This window comes from Dermacentor silvarum, chromosome 5 (assembly GCF_013339745.2).
Source record: "Dermacentor silvarum isolate Dsil-2018 chromosome 5, BIME_Dsil_1.4, whole genome shotgun sequence".
Taxonomy (NCBI): domain Eukaryota; kingdom Metazoa; phylum Arthropoda; class Arachnida; order Ixodida; family Ixodidae; genus Dermacentor; species Dermacentor silvarum.
In genome coordinates, this window is record NC_051158.1 from 21,561,466 (window position 1) to 21,579,056 (window position 17,591).

Here is a 17,591-nt window from a genome sequence, read left to right on the forward strand (position 1 = left end):
GTAGTGCGGTGGCAGCACCTGTCGCGGGACTCTGGAATGTCCCCGTCTTGTTTCGCTTTTTTCCGATGGATGGCAGGAGACCTACAAACTGCATCAATGATGCTTTTTTTTTTTTTTTTAACTTTAAGTCGGATGCAACTGCACGAACCCTTACGTCTGCGACGGCAACGCCATCGGCGGTTTACAAAAACTGGAAGCAGACGACGCCATTTTACGAAGGGATGAGAGCGCGATGAAAGTACGAAATTAACAGCTGACACTTAGCAACGGCTTCTCGTGCACAGACAAACGAATCAGGCAAAATAAATTGGAGACAGCATAACATATATACTCGAGACGTGGGCACAGCATAATATACTGCAAAATAAAAATAGGTTGTTGAATTCAGGAATTCATTCACTGGCTATAGTTGGTCATGAAAGCGTCATTTGCGTTGGTAAGAACATCTCATCAAAGACCACGTGTGTGCGTATGTATGTATGTATGTATGTATGTATGTATGTATGTATGTATGTATGTATGTATGTATGTATGTATGTATGTATGTATGTATGTATGTATGTATGTATGTATGTATGTATGTATGTATGTATGTAGTTCGATATATCGACCTTTTAAGTGAGCCGACTTTAGAACGCAGTTGAATTAAGCGATGCGACAAGTTAACGGAAGAAGGGTCCAGGGCCTCCCTCCCTCTTGATTCGCTAATGATTCACCTGTGGAAAAGCACTTGAACTCCTCCTCCATCAAAAGTGGGGCGGGGAAGCATGCCATCCCCCCCTCCCCCTTTTTCAAACGGGCACTGTCGGCTGATCACTAGCAAATCCATCAAAACAATAACTGAGCCCAAATTTTCTTTTATGAATGTAGTGACCCCGTAGGTAATGCTTTCCTTTATTATCTATCCCTTGCTTACGTAACGAGGATTGTATCTTGTACTTCTGCTCGACGCGCTGTAGCAGACGAGCTGTAGCAGACGACGCGACATGCGCGCCCTCATTGCGGAGAAAGCTGGCGCTGGGCAGTTCCCGCCATAACAAAGTATCAGTTCGCTCCCGCATCCCGAGCTGCTTGGGGCCCTCTAACTATACCTGAAAACACAAAATAAGCTTTGCTATATTTAACCTAGAAGGTTAACCTGTAGGCAAGCAATTGTTTCATTATCAAATACCGCGCAACTATTGAACATCTATTCAGAGATAGTAGCGACATAGCGTTGCCATCTCAGTCTCTTATCACCTTCAAAAAACGAATAAATCTTCTTAGAGGTCTGACCGTCGAATTCGATTGTGTAATCATAACTTTTATCCTAGATATGTTCGGTGAAAGCGACCTTGTCGAAACGACAGAAAAAAAAGAAATAAAAACGATATCAGGGGCAGCCTGCTGATTTTGGTTTTTCTGTCATTTCCTTGTGATAGTGGCTGTCTACTTATCTACGACGACTGAAGCAACAAATACATATGGTTGTTAGTCAGTGCCCGTGTCTGTGCTCTCCCTTCGTCCTGTTGTTCAGCGCTGTTTCGTCTTCCCGTAATCATAAACCAACCAGCCCAAATGCGCACCCTTCTACAACAATATCAGGTTGGTTTATCAGACATGTGTACCATTACAACACCAAGCTGATTTTTTTTTTCTATTGGCTTATGTCTCTTCTGAAGTTACCTGTTAATTCCATTTTTGAGATTTTTCTGTTTACATTGGCCAATTTTTCTTGGGCGTCTTGCAGGTGTTTTATGGTGATTGTACTTCGTTTTCTGTAACCTCGACAACAAATTGCCTTAACCGCTGATAGATTAGTCCTGCAGACCTAAACACCAAGTATCCTTGTTGATTTAATAAAGTTGTTTGTAGCAAATGTGCATTTTTATATGCGCTGTGCTGCGGCTATTGTGCGGGGCCAGGGACCTCTGTGAGGCACTCATTACCTTTTGTCCCTGCAACCTTTTGAGACTTTGTGTAAATTCAAATAATTTACCGGTCCCCAATGGTTCACCATGTGTGATTTATAATCATATCTATGTCTGTGAATTGTAAGAATAGCTGTCGCTTTTTGAGCCTCTTTCTCTTCATGCAGTAGCATTTCGCAATTCATATAGACCATTTTCACAGGTTAGTTCGCTCACTACAAACAGATGGCGCTTGCAGTGCGCCTCCATTTGTTGCCTCAAGAACCGCAGTGCAGCCTTCGCAGTGGTACGATTCCCGGTATAGGGTTCCGAGAGGGGTGTAATGCAAAAACGTTCCTGTGCTTACATTTGCGTGCACGTTTAAGAACACCAAATTGACGATATGAGCCCGAAGCCCCAGCAATATACCGTGTCCCTAATAAAACCCTGTGCAGTTTGAGGATGCTAAACGCCACCTTAATTTTTTTTAGAACTGCTAAATATGTTGTACGCATACACACTTGAGTAAGACTGTTTCCAATATTTAGTGGACTGACAACTGCGGCCTTCTCACATGGATCTTTGTACTAAGCTGATCAGCTCGTTCCGTTCCGTGTTCACAATGGAGAAATATCGAAAAAAAAAAAGATGTAACACTCGCTAATGGCGTTTTGTTGACTCTGATTTACTGTGGCTACTGTAGCTACTCCAATGCTTTCTTCGTCCCGTCCTTGCTTATTCGCACTACATCCCAGGAATAAAATGTCAAACCGTCATCTAACTCAAAACCAAGTTTTGCTGCCGCAAAACAATCTCGCGATTACTTTATCAAAGGCAAAGTTCCCAGAAAGTTATGATGTCAGTCTGTCAGATAACGTCGGAAGACTATAGTAGACTCTTGCTCGCAGATATTTCCTTTCTGGTCTCCATAACGGTCCGGCCCTATTCACTGAAACTCACTGAGACTTGCAGTCACGCATTAGACATAAATACATATTCGTTAGCGAATATGCCGACCAATGAGCTGTTTACATGGTTTACCAGCCAAACGTTTCGTCGTGGGCCACAACGTAAACGAATGACGAACGACCTAACGTATTTTTTTTTTTTTTTTGCGTTTAAGGTACCACGAAACCTCAAAACATGGGTAGCATGCGGTGATGGTGACCGACTGTGATTGTGTATCTGTGCTACCTTTCTTTCTTTCTCTCTCTACTCTCTTATCACTTTACCTCTCCCCCTCTCTCCCCAGCGTAGGGTAGCAAACCGGATCTTCCTCTGTGGTTAACCTCTCTACCCTTTCCCTTTTTTCTAGCTCCCTCTATCAAAACATGGATGTTTTGAGCTCGGAGCGCGGCATACAGAGATCTAGCACAATTGACACATTCACGTGTGATCAAGTAAGAAATTAAATAACGTAGTGACACACACACACACACACACACACACACACACACACACACACACACACACACACACACACACACACACACACACCACACACACACACACACACACACACACACACACACCACACACACACACACACACACACACACACACACACACACACACACACACACACACACACACACACACACACACACACACACACACACACACACACACACACACACACACACACACACACACACACACCCACACACACACACACCACACAACACACACACCACACACACACACACACACACACACACACACACACACACACACACAAATACGATAGTTAACCAAAATCATGACAACCTGTGGTTTCCAAGCCATCTATCTACACGAACCTGTAGGCGACTGCGCATTGTTGTGTCTGGCGGTCCTTCGGGACAAAGGAGGCCGGCGCCGACTCAGACGCGCCAACCTGGCGCCCCTTTCTCGCCTGGGACTGAGGGATTAGCAGTTGGTCTCGAGGCTACCTCATGCGTCGCTAAACGGCAGCGTCGCCCCTTTGGTGCGGTTCCGTGAATTACCAGCGCCACCCGAACCACGACGAGGCCTGGCGCCCTTTCGAGACAGCCACCGCCCTCCTTGGTTCCGCGAACTGACCGCTATGGAGAGGCGAATCTTGAAGGGGGCCAGTGTCTGGCAATCCCGGGGGAACGACATCAACGTTCGGTTCCCAAGGTGTCAACCGCTGCCTGTGTTCGGGGGCGCCCTAGCAAGATTGGAGGCGGAGCCCGGCGGGAAACGACGACACATCACGTGCGTGGTATGGCCACCTGATCCAAGATGCTGATTGGCTAAAAGAACTACAGTGTATTCCCTCGTCGAGTGAAAGAGGGAAACGAAAGGGATAAAACAGCGAGACTTGGGTGTTGAGAGACGCTGGACCATGTAGAGACGCTCGACCATGTAGAACGCTCGGAGATGTAAACGCTACCACATGCAAAGATGTTAGCACGTAGACGGCTCCAATATCATGGAGCCCTTCTTGTAAAATAATGTACATTTTGTACATAAAACAGTTTTTCTAATCTCCCTGGATATCTCCTCCTCTTGGCACCTGGCGCGGCACCACCCATGGAACCTTCGTGGCCGCTCGGACATCGGCCTTCGCAACAGCATGCGTCAAACTCCTGCGTTTGCGCTCCCAGCGCAGACGGACACGTTCCGTGGTCAAAGGGTTTGGATATCCCCTTGCCTTGCTGCCCCAGTCTATTCACGCCGTTTTCTGTACCCTGCTTGTCGAACGTGGGCGTGCCATAACCGTGCAAGCGTGAAATTTCTGCCAAAAAAAAAAAAAATGCACACTTGTAGGCCTTGATCTTATCACTCCTGATGAGCACTGATTTGAGGTTGATGGATTATACCTACTATATGGCTGAGTGAGATTTCTCAAAAGCAATCACCCACGCTCGGATCGACCAACGTACGGCCGAGCTGCATGCATCTCTGAACGCAGAGCGAGAGGCTAAATTTAGCTCCGATTTCGTCGCGCGTGGAGCGACTATGGTAACATTTATGCGCGTGACACACGCATGATCGAGTAACGGCTTCTTTCTTCTACACAACGATACCAAAGTAAAGCGCTTGCATAGTAAGGTTGCAAAGATACAAGCGATAATACTGTAACACGTTTTCGTTACATGCAGTTTTAGCAAGCGATGCCCTCTGACCGATTTGGAAGACGTTTCACGTCAAAATTTCGGACTATACGGCACTACTTGGAGGCAGAAGCCCACCAGGTACGTACGTGACTCCCCTCCCACCCTTCCGAAGAGAGAGGGAAAGGATATATGATATGCAGGGAGGTTAAGCAGGACCTTACACCGTGACCAGGACTGAGCCCGTTTGGCTACCCTGCACTGGGGGAAGGGAAAAGAGGAGGGAAAGATTAAGAGAAGAACAGAAAGTTCGCTGTGGATATCTCCGAGGTAGTAACAGTTCTCTGCTTTGTATCTGCTTAGTATATGCTTTGTATCACAGACAGTCTCTCAGTCCAGATCGAAATCATTGTACCAGTATGCGGCGTGACCGATAAATATTTGGGAAGTTTTCGCCACTTTCGTCAAGCCGTAAGGCATGCGGACAAACTAAAATAGGTCAAATAGGCTTGTAATTGCTTTCTTTGGAACGTCACTGGGTTCGACAGAAGTGTTGTCGTAGGCGGTTATCAAATCGATCTTGCTGTAGATTTCGGCTTTAGCGAGACGAGCGCCGAAGTCATGTACGTACGTGGGGAAGGGGATATGCTACTGATCCGGAGTAGTGACGGCATTCAAAGCCGAGTAATCACCACAAGGCCGCCCGTTGTCCCGCTTTCATACCATATGGAGAGATGAAGGACCCATTGCGCGAAGAAGGACGAATAAATCCGAGCTGAAGCATGTTTGCTCAAACTCACATCGGGCGACTTCTAGCCTCTTCCCCGCAAGCCTCCGTGGACGGGTAGCCACAGTGGACCGATCGAGATCATATCGATGCGTCACTTTGTGTTTCACGGGCATTTCATCATTTCGGGGCTGCGTATAAGTTGCGAGTACTCTGCAAGTACCTTGTCGTACGTTGAGACAGGCCGAAATGTACACATGCCAGAGGAGGAGAGGTTGGACTGCAGGCCATATATATACAACGAGGGATGTGACGTTATTCTTTAGGCGCCAATCGCCAACACTTGCATCCAGGTTAAACTGACTGAGGAAGTCCGCTTGTCAGTATGGCAGAAATGACGTCGGCGACCACGGACACCCATCTGTATGGGCACCTGAGTCCCATATCTATATGTCGTCGTTGACCGGAGTCCATACGACGGGATGACCGCGTTGTTCACTGCATGCAGAGTGGGTGTGGGCTTGCCGCGTTGGCGATCTCCGGCACTGGCGGAACGATATATAGACAGCTCGTCTCTGGTGTCGACGGGCAGGCGAGTGCTGGTGATGCGGTCGACCACGAAGAACAGGAGGCTTGAACGAGGGCCGATGTCACATGCCGTCGTTATTGTGGTTGGCCGGTGTGTTCCCCGTCCGCGAACAGGGCTTATGCAGTGCAGCGACTTGCTTGTTCTCGAAAACGACGTTGGTACCAGCCCACTTGTTGTTGCTGCGGGCCTCTAGATTCACTGCGAAGCCGCGCGCTGTTCTTTCACGGGAAGGCGAACGGTTGCACCGAGATGGGTGGTCAGCTTTGCCGAAGGTCGTTTGAAGAGTTCGCACTGAGTAATTGACACATCCGGTGCAGCAGTTGGGACGGTCACTGATCACCGAGCTCCACTCGGGAAAGAAGCTGCTGGAGCCAACGTTTTAGCTGGAGTCCTACTCTGTTGGGATACCCTGAGGCGATGTGGAACCGTGCGTACTGGGTCGCCGTATGCCGTGGCGGAAGGCGTACGCGCAAGCAAGTGGTCTACGGCATACCTTGCTGTCTGCGAAGTGATGCGCCCGTGCTGAAAACGAGCCTCCGCTTGCGTAAACCAAACTCGAGGGTTCTTAAATTGCCCCAAACGTTGGTTGGGCAGATTAAGCTCCGCGGCGATGACGGGAGGCGTACCTGTTGCGTCTTCCATGTCAGTGTGAACAGTATACCCTCACCGTCGGGTAAGTAAGGATGAGTGGGTCACCACTCGTCGCCGGTTGATTTCGACAGGTGAAACAAACATGTCTGCACAGCTCGAGGACAGAAAGCAGGTTGCTTTTATTGTCAAGAGAAAGGTAGGCCGGGAAGCAAAAAAAAAAAAAAAAAACATAACATGTGTTTTGGGAGAACTAAGGAAAAAGGAAAGGAATAATAAGGACTGGAAGAGGAGGCGCCCTCTCATTGGTCGCCTCCTCCCCCAGCACGCCTCTCCTCCTCTGCTGGTCACGTGACTTGCCCTTCCCCGGCGTGGCTCTCATCCTCTCCTGGTCACGTGACCTGCGTGACGCCGGACAGACGGCGAAGGGTCGACTGAGAACAGCTTCGCTGTTAAAAAATTGCTGCCTCTCCCATTATCGGGAGTAGATGTAAGCATGAAATGACTACCATACGGCGCCTTTTGCTGCCTCTGGTGCCGCCGCCTTCAACCGTTTTTCTTCTTGCAACAGTGCAGCGCGCTCAGCGTCTGTCTTGTCGCGGACCGCTCACGACTCGCGGACCGCTGGCGTTCAAAGGAGCAGAGGCAACCTCTCTATCTGCCTATTGAACGTCGCCATTGGAAATGACAAATAAAACTTCGGCGTACTAGAAGTTACAGCTTGAGTGATATTGTGAACGAACGTTAGGAAGAAATCGGAAGCAGTATATTTTGTAACTTGCTTGGGAAGTACCTAGCGTATGTAATGCGGTCCTGTACAAAGGGGTGGGGGCCAGAGGCCGCATTTTCTTAACTTTCGACAGGTTGCCCGGGTGATCTCGTTTTGTTCTCCAAACGATGCGCATATTTTCTCGTTTGAGTGCCCGGATAACGGCTCTGGCTTTTGGCTCGAAGACACTTGAAGGTCGCCGACAACGGGAACAACATTTAAGTATGACATGATTTTAGCATGTCATACTTAAAAGACCCCGAAGCGAGGGGACGTTCTAGTGCTGACGGCAGGGTCTGCCTGATAACGCCATGGATTGCAGCCAGGATCATGGGACCAGCGGCGTATATCACCGCCAGCCGCGGGTCGTGGCTACAAAGGTGAGCGCAGACGGACGGTTGCTGCAATTCATCGATTCATCGAAGCGACGCATAAATCATGAACGAGCTTGAAGGACTGAGAAGCCAACATGTGCGCAAACCAGTGAACTTTCGTTCATTCGTTCCGAAGAGACGCGCTTCATAATGCGCGCCAGTAGAACACTATTTGGACCGCGACGCCATCGCACGGATGTCTAAAAAACTATTGAGAGAATGTTGCTACCTCCGAAATTGCTAACACCGCGAGTGCCGTCTCAGCTCTTAAAAGCGCTGGTATAACCTAAATATAGCAACGTTTCATATAATGCTAATCAAATACATTTATTATTAAATTAAATATTATTTGCAATGGCATCAGATGCCCTCAAATGTTGTTCGGCCTATCAAAACCACTACAGCATTTGCTACTCGCCTCAAGATGGCAGCACGTTCCACAATTGCTTAACGTTACTAACGGTAGATGGCGACACAATACAGTGAAGGCTGTTTGTCGTTGCCATTTTTGTCATTTAGTTACAGTTGTCTTGTGAAAGTGAGATTGATTTCGTACATGGGTAACGAAATCCACTTTGTCGCGTTATTGGTGGCGTTATACTTTATATATACGCGGAAGATCTCAAGCACGCATTGAAGTTGGGAATCAAGCTCCGATAATACATCATTGAACTTGCCTTCATACGTGGCTTTCGTGGAGCCAGTTGTTTGTAACATTGTGATGCGTGCACAACTGAACTAAAACTAAACAAGTGCTTGTTTAGCAGCAAGAAAAATATCCTTACAATAATAATAATAAAAAGAAATTAAAAAAAAAAAGTTACGCAGCCGACAGGATTCGAACCTGTGCGGGGAAACCCCAATGGATTTCGAGTCCATCGCCTTAACCACTCGGCCACGACTGCACGGATTCAATGCGGCTCTTAGAGCATTTATGAACATTTGTAGTTGTTATTCGTAATTTTTTACTACTCGTTTGACGTTTATAAGACACTGGATGCTGATTCACATGAGATTGACTTTGCATAGAGTTAAGACACTAAAATTAGCTGATGCCGTCTAGATTGCGTTGCAGATAAACGTGACAGAAAAACGACCGAAACATTTTTCAAGTTCGGTTTCGTCTGCTCCGTCTGCTCGCCTCCTTAGCTACACTCGGCTGTCGTTAATGCGGCCTTTGCGGGACCGCAAGATCTGGTCAAATTAACGAACGGCGGATAATTGAATGGCGGGGTTAGCCTAGTATGCTTAGCTGGCAATGGTTCCGTCCTAGGAGTTTTTTTTTTTTAAATAAACCTTTTTGGTTCGTGGGAGGCTGCGATCTCCAAGCCGCACCTGGCCGACCAGCGCGAACTCGTCGCCCGGGCCCGGAGGGCGATCCAAACCAGAGGGTTCCTGGAATAAGGGACCCTCCCACCTCGACTGCCAAGTCACTGCTTGAAATAAAGGTTTATTCATGCATTTTTGGTTCCGTCTGAGCCTCTCGTATGCTTTAACGCGATAGCGTTAAGGGCCCCGTGTCGCAGAAAATCCGGCGTCGGTGTCGGTGTGCGCGCGCCGGTGTCGTTGGCGGAAATAATCATCCCGAACCACCTCTACTGCGCAAAGTAGCCAGGGATCTTTGAATGATATATATATATATATATATAATTAGCAAGCTAGGGTGTGTCACGACAGACCTTGCCCAACTCCTTGGCTCGAAGAAAGGCAAGCTACAGTCGTAGCACTCTTTTCCTGATTACTGCGGGCCTTTCAAGGAACACTGAATCTTCATAGCTCTCATGTGGAGACCAGGGGCGGTATTCTGTAAGAGTCTACCTAGTGGACTGTCCATTTCGGCTGTCGCTGATTGGCTGCTGCTTGATGTGCAGGAAGGTGCCAGCCTGTCTCCTTCCTGCACGTCAAGCAGCAGCCAATCAGCGACAGCCGAAATGGACAGTCCACTGGGTAGACTCTTACAGAATACCGCCCCTGTACTTATTTAAGTTTGGTTAAATTGTCATAGCATATTAGAGACTGCTATATCAAGGCCTCTACCGCTTTTCATGATAATCTACACGTGAATACGGGCACAATAGAAGAAAGGACATATTAAACGACAACTTCGCTGACTAACTGAAACGTATTAATTAACTTAATTACTCACTTTAGGACCCATGTTGTAATTGCGAAATTGGAGCCGAAGAGTAGTGAAGTCACGTCTGTTTAGCAGGAATCTTATAACTATAGCACCACATTAGAGATCATCATCATCAGCCCATATTTATGTCCACTGCTGCACGAAGGCCTCTCCCTGCGATCTCCAATTACCCCTGTCTTGCGCTAGCTGATTCCAACTTGTGCCTGCAAAACTTCAGCTCCCCACCTAGTTTTCTGCCGTCCTCGACTGCGCTTCCCTTCTCTTAGTATCCATTCTGTAACTTTAATGGTCCACCGGTTATCTACCCTACGCATTACATGGCCTGCCCAGCTCCATTTCTTTCTCTTAATGTCAACTAGAATATCGGATATCCCCGTTTGCTCTCTGATCCACACCGCTCTGTTCCTATCTCTTAACGTTAGGCCTAACAGTTTTCGTTCCATCGCTCTTTGTGCGGTCCTTAACTTGTTCTCGAGCTTCTTTGTTAACCTCCAAATTTTTGCCCCATGTGTTAGCACCGGTAGAATGCAATGATTGTACACTTTTCGTTTCAACTAGTGGTAAGCTCCCAGTCAGGATTTGGCAATGCCTGCCGTATGCACTCCAACCCAATTTTATTCTTCTATAAATTTCCTTCTCATGATCAGGGTCATCTGTGAATAATTGACCTAGATTTATTTTCTACATTTCAATTTCGACCACACTTAATTTCTCCAATGCTTTCCTTGGCTTCATTGTCTGTTGGCTTTACGTGTTCATGATCAACAAAATTGAGCCCCTCGGTTCCCCTTCATCTCTCGTTTATTCATTGCGAGGGTCTCGAGTCTGGCAGCCTTGATGTCATTAGGTAGCATGCGAGGGTTGTTAGCACCATGATTTGTCAATGCCTACTGCCTTGAAAAGTACAATGCAAGATGTTTGTGGAGCTTGTTTTTCGATTTCTAGGAAGACAACTTTTTAACCATTTTAAGAAGGTCTTTTTGAGCATATCTGTCCTATAAAGGAAAGTTGGGAGAAGAAACCTACACATTTATGACTGTGCAACAATGGACACTTTCTACGTTTTTGTGTACAACAGGAGAAAACCGTTAATATCGCTACTCAGCACCAGTTTTTATCATAGCACCTGGTGCATAATTGCGGGTCCTTTAAAATAAGCTGCTCACAGAATACACATTGCACAACAGGCTAGCGCATTACGATGCAGGAAGTTTGATAAGCGATTACTGAATAAATCCTAAACATTATGTTATATGAAGACTTTTTAATGTTTAGTTGTATGTCAACAAGTTTTACTGGTGGATAGCATACGAATAAGAAAGTCGATTGGTGGCGGCGGGGGGGGGGGGGGGGTGGCACACTGTAAGATAGTTGCCCCCCCCCCCCCTTTTTTTTTCCAATAAAAATCCCTGCACGAGCCAGTGATAGAAAGATCAACTTGATAGAAAGTCAACTGAATTGTCTTCGTCGAGTTCAAGATGTTCGTTGTTGAACACATGAAGACTTTAAACAAAGGTCAGCGTTCTGCGCTATAAGCTCAAGGTTTCCATCCAGGTGACAGAAAGACTTGAGTGTGGGGCTGTTATTTCGCAAGCGATTTGCAAAGCAGACCAACAGACAAAAATAAATACGCAAATCACGGTTCTTGAAAGACCGAACACGCTTTATGCTAAGTGAAGAACTGGCATGAAAGTAATCTTATCAGCAAAAACACTTTAATGTTATTGAACGCTGCGTAAGTCAAACATAAACGCTATGTAAAAATCAGTATCTGAAAGAAAAGAGACGGAAAAAAAGAAAGAAAAGAACAGACATGAGCTGATTTCGGCAAATAAAGTATGCATAAGTTTACAACCATTCAATCCCCCGATTAATTCGGCAGTTATAGTGTATTCATGAAATTATTGGATTCAAGAGCGATGCAACATATTACCTTCTATGGCGTCTCGTTGAAAAGAAACAAAGACACAAAGAAACGAACGAACGAACGAACGAACGAACGAACGAACGAACGAACGAACGAACGAACGAACGAACGAACGAACGAACGAACGAACGAACGAACGAACGAACGAACGAACGATGGATGCCGTTGGATGAACAGTTGTATTTTCCCACGTACGCAAGGCTTAAGGAATGGCCGGACACCTGCATGGCTGCGAATGCTATTGCAGGCGAAACAGACGTGATAGCTGTTTTCCTTCCCGGACATCCCATATTAGAAACGGGCGCCCGCGTTGTGAGCACTCTACAGTGGGCGTGGGAAGAGTTGAATATCGAAGAAAAACGGAAATGAAACGGACAAAGCGAATATATATATATACACAAACGGAAACGTAATTGTAGTACGAGGCAGCGGGAACGAGGCAGTAGGCGACAAGATAGCAGAAGTGCTTTTTTCCGCTTTTGTTAGCGCGCCTATCCCGTTCGCGGCAAACCTGTTTACTACCTATTGTGTTTCTTCCCTTAGGAGCAAAATGAATGAAATGTAGTACATGGAAGAAGGAGAGAAGGAAACAAAAGTTAGGATTCATTCTCTAGCGTTCCGTGTTCCCACATTTCGGTGTGAGGGCCGGCAAAGCAGACGACGAAATAGAACTGAAACAGACGAACACAAGCAGACGATCTGGAAGAAGCAGACGAACCGAAAGCAGACGTACACAAGCAGACGTACACAAGCAGACGAACACAAGCAGACGAACTGAAAGCAGACGCGCAGATGGAAGCCCACACGAAGGGGGAAAAAAATCAGCAGAACACACGCAAAACGTCACTCGGGCGTAAAACACGCACCCACGTAAAGAAAGAAAAAAAGCAGAAGAGGAAACTTGTCGGACGACATTTGGTACTTCCCTCGCTGCGAATGTCCTCCTCTCTGCTTCGGAACTCTTTCCCGCACGTTCTTCCAACCGGCAAGGGCGGCTCGAAATGAGATTCCACCGCGGCTGTCGTCGACGCCGTCATCATCGGACGCGGTCTTCGAGTTACCGCTGCAGCGCCGGCGCGTTTCGTGGATACATTTCTCGGCCCCTGAGGGAATGAGGCTCCAAACGCGCCCGCTTCTACCTAACTACGCCGCTACCCGGTGAAAGACGTCGTCCACATAAATGCCGGCTCGGCGCCATCGGAATCCACGCAAGCCGCAACATCGGCCGCTGGCAACGAGGGAGAAAAAACCTTCGCACGCGGGGCGCTCCTTGAAGACCAAACGCGGCCGCGACCGCGTCGTCGATCAAGGAAACGACCGAGACGTAGAAACTTACTCCGTGTGTGGCGTTTCGTTTTCAGCCAGGAGCGTCTCAAGCAAGTTGTTCCGCGAAGAAGAAGACCTGTTGGTGGTGCCGGAATTTCGTTTTCCCCGGGAAACGGACATGGAAGAAGGTGTCATGTCTAGTTCGGTGTGTGATCGCCTGCCGGGCGTCTCTGTGGGAAGGCAAGACAGTGAAAGTTGTGGTGAAAGTTACAGAGACGCAGTACGTCGTGGACTCCGTAGGAGCGCCGGTAACCTGTGGCTTAGGACAGTGGTGTTTACCGTGGCAACTGTGGTGTTGGCGAGTCAAGTAACGTGAGTATATACATACGCCCCGACCTCCTCGTGGTCACATTTCACGTGTCTTGCGACTTTGGTGATGCTCACGGTGTTCGTTGACACCAATGCTGGAGGGTCGAGTTGCAGTTGGCACAAAGATGAGCGGCACGTAAGCTTGTTGCTTGATGATTGCAAGTTTGTAACTCTAGAAGCAGACACCAGAACTATTTAGTACTATTGCTTGTGAGACAAGTCGAAGTTTACCTCAAGGCTAACTTCCAATTGGGCACACCACCAACAAACAACCATAGAGGGTGTAACTAAGGCAATGTTGACGATCTATCTAAATTGAATCAAGCGTCTCGATTAGTGAAGCTTCGTTGAGAAACACACGTGTAGTGAATACATGGCAGTTGTCATACTCAACGCGACAGCCAACCATCGGTATAACGAACTCGCTTAATACGAATAACCGCTTCGTTCGAACTTACTTAGGCACATGAATGTGTCACCAGCTATTCAGAGCTTCAGCTACAATCATAGCGCCGCCTTCACGGGAAAGAAGTTCGTAATGTTCGCAGCAGTGAAACGAAAGTAACTCTCTTATACATAACACTTTATTACACCAAATTACGAAAAGACCACAAGTTCTTCGTAAAGAATTATAAGGAAGAAAACCCAAGCACGTTAAAAGACATAGTCTACGGACTTGGTGCCTTTTTAGTCGACTATTTGCTATAGGATGTTCATAGACTGTGCACAGGCAAAACGAAATACCCAATACGCAGGAGAAGTAGTCTATATGCGGCTTATGAACTTTCTACAAGCTGCCAAAACATATTTTAATGCGTTAGCATTAGGAGTGTCAAAGTGAAAACAAAACATGCACGTGTGTGAAGCCGGTCACGTGGTAGAGGTAGAGAGGGGATGGGAGAGTTCAGAAGAGCGTGTGTTTGTGTGTACGTGGGCATATATATATATATATATATATATATATATGTATATATATACATTCATATGCATTCATATGCATTTACCGCTAACCTAACCTAACGTGGGCTGACCTAGAATTCTCGCGTTCCAGAGTTTCGCAGCCGTGACCACTGCATAGCGAGACATATTACTACAAGGTTTAGAGTCATATTTCGCAACAACGCTAAGTGGATGATGACCTTTTTGATAAACGTTACATTGAAAAAGAAAGTCGAAGGTTTCATGTGAGAGCTTGCAAAAAAAATTTGTTAGAACTAACGTTCTAATCTAGTTTTCTTCAGCTGATTGTTAAGTTCAATTTAATTTCTGCAGAAACATTCTGGAAGGTGGAAAGAGACAATCGTCTTGATAGAGTCTGAGGAACCGCACCATGGCAGTTTCGTCATCCGATGAACAACGAAATTCATTCGCCACGGATAAACAAACGGATGACGCCCAGGCGACTTGCCGCCCACACTTCCCGAATCACGTATAAGCAACGATAAAGAAATGCCAAAAAGAATCACGAAGAACGCCTACAATATTACGAAGCCTTACCACAATGCCATATTGTGGAAGTATATACTTGACGTTTATAACGAAACGCACCGCTGTGGCCAGGGGCCGTGATATTCTTCTGCGGTGGCACGAGGTCGGGGGTTCGACTCACGACAGCGGCGGTCACATTCCGATGGGGACAGTGGCCAAGAACGCCCGTGTACCGTGCTGTGGGTGCATGTGAATGAACTCCGGTTGACAAAACCAATCCGGAGCAGTCTACTACAACGTTATCCACAGTAAACTGTGCCGCTTTAGCATTGAAAGATCCCGGAGAGAAAACACACACACACACACACACACACACACACACACACACACACACACACACACACACACACACACACACACACACACACACACACACACACACACACACACACACACACACACACACACACACACACACACACACACACACACACACACACACACACACACACACACCACACACACACACACACACACACACACACACACACACACACACACACACACACACACACACACACTCACACATATATATATATATATATAACAAAAGCAGCATGATTCGATACAACAAACAACCAATCAGCCCCAATGAAGGCAGCATGTCCCTGTTTGACACTTGAAACTTGAGAAAACCAGTGAATAATTGAGACGCAAACACGACGGAAAGAAGAGACGCCACAACGCTGGACAAGCAACTGACATATGTTAAAAAAGGAGAAGAAGAAGAAGAAAAAAAAAAACGAATCAACCCTCAAACATCAAACCGGCGACGCATGCGCAATGCTCTTAGCAAGGTACAAAATTCTTTAAATTGATGAATACAACATTTCACCCCTGTCTATTTCTACGGTCTACTTCCTTGTTTTCAAAGTTGAGCCTTTTAGACCTGTTTGACACGTCGTTTAAACACTCGTTATCGATCATATCGAACAATGTGTTCACCAACGGGCTCGGTCCTTTCGAGTTTTGCGGCCAGAGAAAAGCTATCGAGGATCATCGTGTCGCCGCACAGGACGTTGAACGAGCGCGCCCTTCCGGTCGTGGCGTAATCTCGACACCGGAGAAGCTCGCTGGCTCGCGACTCGCGTTGCGACGATAACACGCGATGTGGGCAGCTCTCTGGGCCCACTGCGCGAAATATCGCCCCGCCAGCGGCTGCTGAACGCGCAGTATCAGTGATGTTATAGATTATTTGTTATCTCGTTGCATACTGTATCTTGCGCGAACTATTTTTAACCCCTTCCCTAAAACAGGTTAGCCCTGTCCGAATAACACACCTATATCTATATCATCATCATCATTAGCCTATTTTACGTCCACTGCAGGACGTAGGCCTTTCCTATCGATCTCCAATTATCCCTATTTTTTTTTGCACGAGCTTGACACCACTTGTCATCATCACCATGATATAGGCCTATTTTTATGGCCACTGCAGAATTAAGACCTCTCCCAGTGATCTCCAATTACAGCTGTCTTACGCTAGTGGATTTCGAGTTATGCCTGCAAACTTACTAATTTCACCCCACCGCCTAATTCTGTGGAGTCCTCGACTGCACTTACCTTCCCTTGGCACGTATTCTGTAACCCTATAATTGAGCACTGGTTATCCGCCCTGCGCATTACATATGGCCTACCTAACTCCATAATATACCTCTTCATCTGAAATTGAATAATGGCCGCCATCATTTTGTTCTCTAATCCACGCTGCTGCCTTCCTATTTAACAGTGTCACGGGGGACTATAATTTTGTTTAGTAGCATCACTCGTTGCGCGGTCGTTACCTTTTATTGCGATAGCAATTGTATGGACACTCAAAGCGGATTTCTGCCGTCGTCGTCGCCGTCGCCGTGAGGTTCCGTATGACGTCAATGGCAATGAAATCGTCGCCGCGCGCCGTATGCTATATGTGCGAGTGAAAGCGCGCGAGCGCGCTTTCACGGGGAGCGAACGCACGGCGGAGAGCAAATGTGCGTTCTGCGCCATGCTACCTGATGATGATGATGATGATAAGTGGTTCTTGAGGGAAAGGGAAAGGTTGGCGCTATCTTCTGCAGCCCTTGAGGGAGCACGGCTCAGCGCCACCATGCTACCTGAAGTACTGCAGAATTAAGCGTCTCTTTCCTCTTTTACAATGACCATATATAGAGAGCAAACGCGACTTCTTCCGTCGCGCGAAAGGCCGTGGGGGGACGGGAGGGGAGGCGACATTTAGCTGCGGCACCAAGTGCGTAATTATATAAAAACGTTGCGAGGCGAAAAGGTGGTAAAGACATCCGATGATGCTCGACGAGTGTCCCATTCTGATCTCGTCGAAAACCTCCGAGCCGCCCCCAGAGGCACCGGCAACAGTCACCAACGCCGCGCGCGTTCGGTGCGAACGCGGACAAAACGCCGGCGGCGCCG

The 17,591-nt window shown here is 47.2% G+C and overlaps 1 protein-coding gene and 1 non-coding gene across 2 annotated transcripts in view; one reads left to right on the plus strand and one right to left on the minus strand.

Annotated features, from left to right (window-relative positions):
- Positions 1-8,818: 8,818 nt before the first annotated feature.
- Trnas-cga (transfer RNA serine (anticodon CGA)) lies at positions 8,819-8,900 on the minus strand. The gene has a single exon. It is a non-coding gene; the product is annotated as a tRNA-Ser (tRNA).
- A 4,142-nt stretch (positions 8,901-13,042) lies between these two features.
- Positions 13,043-17,591, plus strand: part of LOC119453031 (uncharacterized) — a 36,487-nt gene continuing 31,938 nt past the window's right edge. Inside the window, exon 1 of the mRNA XM_049667201.1 lies at positions 13,043-13,700. Within this exon, the coding sequence (XP_049523158.1) occupies positions 13,243-13,700 (458 nt within the window). The 5' untranslated portion in view covers positions 13,043-13,242. The remainder of the gene's footprint in view (positions 13,701-17,591) is intronic.